The sequence below is a fragment of the Bison bison genome, unplaced genomic scaffold (assembly GCF_000754665.1).
Source record: "Bison bison bison isolate TAMUID 2011002044 unplaced genomic scaffold, Bison_UMD1.0 scf7180017864352, whole genome shotgun sequence".
In the NCBI taxonomy this organism is placed as follows: domain Eukaryota; kingdom Metazoa; phylum Chordata; class Mammalia; order Artiodactyla; family Bovidae; genus Bison; species Bison bison.
In genome coordinates this window covers 1923512-1930132 of record NW_011494924.1, presented here as the reverse complement: position 1 = coordinate 1930132, position 6621 = coordinate 1923512, and the positions used below count along the sequence as shown (strand labels likewise).

The 6621-nt window shown below is 45.2% G+C and overlaps 1 protein-coding gene across 1 annotated transcript in view; it reads left to right on the top strand.

Moving 5' to 3' along the window:
* EDEM2 (ER degradation enhancer, mannosidase alpha-like 2) overlaps positions 1 to 6621 on the top strand; it is a 29285-nt gene that overhangs the window by 20188 nt on the left and 2476 nt on the right. Inside the window, exon 10 of the mRNA XM_010854893.1 lies at positions 3740 to 3861. Coding sequence (XP_010853195.1) covers positions 3740 to 3861 — 122 coding nt within the window. The remainder of the gene's footprint in view (positions 1 to 3739; positions 3862 to 6621) is intronic.

Genomic DNA, 6621 nt, shown 5'->3' with positions numbered 1-6621 from the left:
TCTCTATGAGGTTCCATGCCTCACAAATGCTCACAGCTCCGTTTTTTTCCCCCATCTGCTTCTTCCAGTGACTCTGGGTGGTTTTCCTGCTAGGAATTCTATATCCCTTTTATTTTCAGAGAAGGAAATGGAAGGCTGGTTGGTTGCAATGGCTTCCCCAAGGCTGTTAGGTGTAGAAGCTAGGACTGGAACCCAGGTCTCTTCATTACATCTTATGCTCTTTCAAACTTGGACAAGCAAGTGAGATGGACAAAGCCAGGTTGATGCCTTTTGAGTTCCTGCCATTGGGATTTTGGACGCATAGGCAATCTTAATCATAAGTCAATGGATCAGGTCAGATAAACTGTGCATCTGTGGAGTGTTGGGACTTTAGGAATGGACTTTAGGAGTGAACTATCTCTTGTCCTCCACCTCCTCATTTGCAGCTCAGTCCTCAAGACATAGAGAAGGAAGGGCTCACACACTCGATAACTCTCTTGTGTTCTTTTCCAGCTCCGATCTTCTGATTCACTGAAGGAAAGTTAAACATTACAAGGAGGGGAAAGGAAAGGGGGGCAGAGGAAGGAAGCTGAGTCAGCACACAGTCACCCTGCCCCCCACCCCAAAATAGCTTATGTTCCCATTGTTTTTGACTCCTCCCACCTGAATGCCTTTTAACTGTGGGATGGGCCTTCTAGTGGCTTCTGCCCATTCTGCCCTTCTTTACCCCACTTCCTTCCTCCTCTGACGTGCTAATCTTCTCAATCATTGTTCTAAGAATCTTGGAGAAGCAACAGAAGTGGGAATAAAACAGCAACTGGAAAGAGCAAATTAGTCATTTTTGACTCCTTGGAGGCTGCTGTTTTTACTATTGCTCATGCATTTATTCTCATAGCTTTTTTTTTTTTTTTTTTAACATAAAATGGTCAGATTGTATTGATGCCATGTTACTACTAAATAGGATGAAGACAGAGTTTGGGACTAAATGTGAGACCTAGGCTTGTGCATTCTCAAAGATAGAGGGAACCTGAGAGGTCTTCTAATCCAGTGGCCCCAACCTTTTTGGCACCATGCATCAGTTTCGTGGAAGACAATTTTTCCATAGACCAAGGTTGGGGGAGGGATGGTTTGGGGACGATTCAAGTGTATTACATTTATTGTGCACTTTATTCTATTATTATTACATCAGCTCCACCTCAGATCATTGGGCATTAGATCCCAGGGGTTGGGGACTCCTGTTCTAATTGATATCCCCCTGCAATAGCCCCATCATGTAGTTATCTCGTGTCTTTGTCTGGTTACCAACAATGACAGAAGGCTCACTACTTACAGAGGCAATGTGTTTTATTTGCAGGATAGGCTGACAGGAAGGCTCAGTGGAAAGTAAGGCACCACAGCCAGGAATCCAGAAATGCCTTAGACCAGTCACTCTTCCTACCCAAACAATAGCAAATGGGAGATAAGGGACTCTTCTATAATTAGGTTGGCCAGTGCTGATGCTCTGGTGCATGCTTCTGACCAGCAGTGTTGGAGCACAGAACCTAACCTAAAAGCCTCTGAAGGCCTTCACCCTCACCTAGGTCCAAGTCTAAACCTTGGGCTCTCACCCTCTTGCAGAGAGTTGACCAGATACACCAGAAGTTACAGCAGTCACTAGCAGGCGCAGGCCTATGTGTGAGGAAGAGAAAACAAGAAACAAGATGCTTGGCCCTGGGTGCGCTGAGCCAGACAGCTGCGAGAAGCATAAGGGGAGGCTTCCCACGAGGGCACCATCTTTTCCATCTCTGAACACACACAGTGTGTTCATCTACCAGTAAATGTACCCCCATCTATGCTTAGAATATGAGCAATTAGATTAGTAAGTGTCCACAAGCCTGTGGGTTAAAGGGAGGGAGAAGTAGGAGAACACTGGGGAGATCGGCAGCGGTATTTTCTCCCAAAATAAGAAACAGATGGGACTTCCCTGGCCGTCCAGTGGTTAGGACTCTGTACTTCCAATGCAGGAAGCCTGGGTTTGATCCCAGGTCAGGGAACTAGGATCCCACATGCTGTGTGGCATGGCTTTAAAAAAAAAGAAATTGAATATAAAACAATTCTGATGTCTTCTCAACTCTGCCAAAATGAAATGGAATAATAATTCCTATTGAAACAAACTCTATAAAGCCAATGTGTTTAATTCCTTGAATTACACATAAAAATGTTCAAGGGACTTCCCTGGTGGTCCAGTGGTTAAGACTCTGCATTTACATGACAGGGGGCACAGATTTGATCTCTGGTCAGGAAACTGAGATCCTGCATGCCGTGGCCAGGAAAAAAAAAAACTAAGAAATAGAATTTACAGTAATAAATCATTAGGGAAAAAAGTGCTCATCAGGAGTCAGGAGGAAATAGGAAGCAGAACATGAGGAGGAGAGGCTGTGTAGGGAGAGGAGAAGAGTTCTTTCCTGTCCGAGTAAAGACAGGTGAAGAAGTAGCAAAGTCTGTGGAGCTGTAGCTTCTACCCACCGAGCCCACCCCAGAAGTCACGTCTTTCTTTTCCATAACAGCCTTCGAGATATCTGAAAGCAACAAACACATTGTGCTGGGTTTTCTTTTCTCCAGATACATAGTCCCATCCAGTCCAGCTCCTGTTGGCTAGTTGGCTAATATTCATCTTATGATGGGGCTCATGTCCGAATGTCAGATTCCAATTGTGTAGAACAAGGCAAGACTGTTGTCTTGCTCTGGGCACAGTGAACTGATGGCTGGATCTTTGCTAGATTGTAAGTTGATTCTTGAATATCTCAACCTTCATCTTTTTGCCCATCCCATCTTGGAAAGGGCCTTATAATGACAGAGTCAGACTCTTTGAAGCTTTAGGATCAGTTAGGCTGTAAGTGGCAGAGAAAAAATAGTAGCTTAATTAAAATAGAAGTTTATTTTGGGGGGACTTCCCTAGCGGTCCAGTGGTTAAGACTCCTCGCTTCTATTGCAAGGGGCCTGGGTTCAATCCCTGGTGGGGAAACTTAAGATGCCATACCATGTGGTCAAAAGAAAAACAGGAAATTTAACTTGTTCTCTGATTTTCCGGCCTTATGTGGTACTCTTTGGTGTCAGTTCAGTTCAGTTCAGTCGCTCAGTCATGTCTGACTCTTTGCGACCCCATGAATCGCAGCATGCCAGGCCTCCCTGTCCATCACCAATTCCCGGAGTTCACCCAGACCCACATCCATCAAGTCAGTGACGCCATCCAGCCATCTCATCCTCTGTCGTCCCCTTCTCCTCCTGCCCCCAATCCCTCCCAGCATCAGAGTCTTTTCCAGTGAGTCAGCTCTTCACATGAAGTGGCCAAAGTACTGGAGTTTCAGCTTTAGCATCATTCCTTCCAAAGAAATCCCACACCTGCCTGCTGGGAATAGTTGTTAATCCGGGGAGCCTTGTGCTTGAGTAAAGTTAGTGATTCTGTTACTAAGGAAGAAGGCGGGAACAGATACTGGGAGGTGGGCAGCAGCCCCTTCCCCCTTCTGCATCCCAGAACCTGGCTGCCTGTCTCTCCCTTGGGATGGGAATCCATGATCCATTTTAATGCTGGTCTTCACTAAGCCTCAGATTGTGTGTGGATTGGCTCTGAAGATTCAATTCAAGGGAGTTGCCCCAGTTCCCCTTAGTTGGGACCCTGTGGACACAGTAAGGAGGGGAGGAGTCTCTCGCTGTGCCAGGCAGGCTCCTAGCCTTCCCTGCCCAGCCACTGGATGAGAAGGGTCCACTTTGAACTTTGCAGAACTCATTGAGAGTGCCATGTACCTCTACCGTGCCACGGGGGATCCCACCCTCTTAGAACTCGGAAGAGATGCTGTGGAATCCATCGAGAAAATCAGCAAGGTGGAGTGTGGATTTGCCACAGTAAGTGTTTCCACGGGCCCAAGAATTGGGAAATGTCTCCCCCTGCCACTAAAGAGCCTCTGGAATATTAACATTGGAAAGACTCTTAAAGGTGTAAGTAGTGTCTTTATTTTATAGACGGGGCGGCTGAGGAACAGAAGCGAGCCTGGCTAAAGGTCCCAAAGCAGGTAGAGGTGGAGCTAGGATTCATTCCCAGGGGTCTAGACTCCATGCCCTTGGCCTTCTCCTTACTTCAGAGACCCTCTAGCTATCTGAATAGGCTACTTTGCAAAGAAGTGTTTTGTGAAACATTTTGGGAAAAGGCCTATAAAATGGATTTTAGAAGAGAATTACAGTCCCATAGCCTTATTTGCAGGGAAACCTGATGGCTCAGCAGTAAAGAATCTGGTTGCAATGCAGAAGACACAGGAAATGTGGGTTTAATCCTTGGGTCGGAAAGATCCCCTGGAGGAGAAAATAGCAACCCACTCCTGTCTTCTTGCCTGGAAAAATTCCCATGGACAGAGGAGTCTGGCTGCCTGCAGTCCATGGGGTCACCAAGAGTTGCACATGATGGAGCAGCTAAGCACACATGCACACACACGCACACAGCCTTATTTGTGGGCTTCCCTGGTAGCTCAGTAGCAAAGAATCCCTCTGCCAAACAGGAGATGTGGGTTCAATCCCTGAGTTGGGAAGATCCCCTGGAGAAGGAAATGACAACCCAATATTCTTGCTTGGAGAATCCCATGGACTGAGGGGCCTGACTGGCTACAGTCCATGGGGTTGCAGAAGAGTTGGATACGACTTAGCGACTGAAAAACAACAATAAGCCTTATTTGCAAACCCAAGGATCCTTAATGAAACAGCCTTACTGGTCTCACGGATATTTACTGAGTGTCTTTCACGGGCCAGGTGCTGTGCTAGACTGAGGATTATAGCAGTGAAGAAAGACCAAGCTCCTGAGCTGACATTTCAGTAAAAAAACAGTGAATGTGTATCTAGGAGACAGAAAGGAGGCCATTGAGGCTGGAGGTGGGTGAGCAAGGGGGAAAGTGGGAGAAGATACATCCCCAGAAGTAGGCAGGGGCTAGATCACATAGGGCTTTGTATTAGCCATGAGGAAGAGCTGGGATTTCATTCTGCTGGGAATGAGAAGCCTTGGTAGGATTTACAGCAGAGCAGTGACATGCTATATTTTAGAAAGATCACTCTGGCCCCTCTGTGGAGAATGGATTGAAAGGGTCAAGGAGGAGAGCCGTATCACATCCTTAGAGGACCCAAGCAGGCAAGATAGAAATAAACAGTGGTTGCAGACATGTAAAAACCAGATGTTGAAGCAAATAGTCTGGAAGGAAATTCACCAAAAAGCCTACAGAGGTTTTTTTAGGGTATGGAATTAAAAACAATCAAATCAGAAAAAAACTCTTCCTTTTCAAAAAGTTGTAATTGATTATATTCTATGAGTAAAACATAGATACATATTTTTAAAGAGAAGACCTGTATGTGTAGGAGAAATATAAAGCAAGGATGTGCTTTAATTTCTAGTATGTTGTATTTTGTGAAAAGCCAAAGTGGATGAGTTCAGTGGGGCCTTAGAACTCTTGACTTATTTCCATGAAAATGAAGTCTTTTGGAGCCCTGCCGAGGTGAATGATGGGAATAGGCATCTGACTCCTTGGCCTTTGGGAAATGGGACAAAAGAATAATAATTCCTGGTACATCAAGTCCATATTTTAGTCACATTTTTTGGGTATAAAATAGATATCTACTGAGAACTAGTTTTGTTTAAGAAAATGCATTGCTAATTCTAAAATAAATACTTATTTTAGAAACTAAAATAAATGTTTGTAGCAAGTAAACCTACTCATCCCCAACTATAAACTCAGTATGAATTTTTCTTTGTAAAGACTCCTAATCAGTTGTGTACAAGAGCAAAAAACTTGGTAACCATCTTTATGTCCAATAAGTAAATGATGCTACATTTTTACATCATTAAGAGACGTAAACATTAGATAAATGTTTGGAGTCAAAAAAGGATAGGATAAAGGGGCTAGGATATTTGTGTATCATGTAGGGGGACCAAGAAAGATAGTTCTGATGAGGCAGCATTTGAGCAGAGACCTGCCGGAAGTGAAGGAGGGGGAAGATACCTGAAGGAAGGTGGTGCCAGGCTTCAGGAACACCACTGAAAAGAACTGGGCCAGGCATGAGCATGTTCACGGAATAGAAAAGCTGAGTGGCTGGACCTGTGAGAGCCACAGAAAGAGCAGGAAAAAGATGAGGTCAGCAAGGAGCAGGAGCCAGATCAGCAAACACCTGTTAGGCCACGATAAGGACTTTGATTTTAGTTTGCGGGAAATGGGATGTTAATAGAAGGTTTTCCATAGAGGATTGACAGGTAAGACTTAAGATAAAAATATCCTTGAGCATAGCGTTTCCCAGGTGGTTCAGTGGTAAAGAATCTGCCTGCCAAGCAGGAGATACAGGTTCGATCCATGAGTTGGGAAGATCCCCTGGAGAAGGAAATGGCACTCCAGTATTCTTGCCTGGGAAATCCCATGGACAGAGGAGCCTGGCAGGCTACAGTCCATGGGGTTGCCAAGAGTAGGATACAACTTAGCGACTAAACAACAACAACCAATCCTTTAGGGTAAGAATGGAAGAAGGAAGCCCAGTTGAAAATTGTGATAAGCTTGGTGAGAGATGACGTTAAGTGATTTGCTCAAAGATCCGTAGCCGCCTAGTGGCAGGAAGGCCTGACGGGGTGCCCCCCCCCGG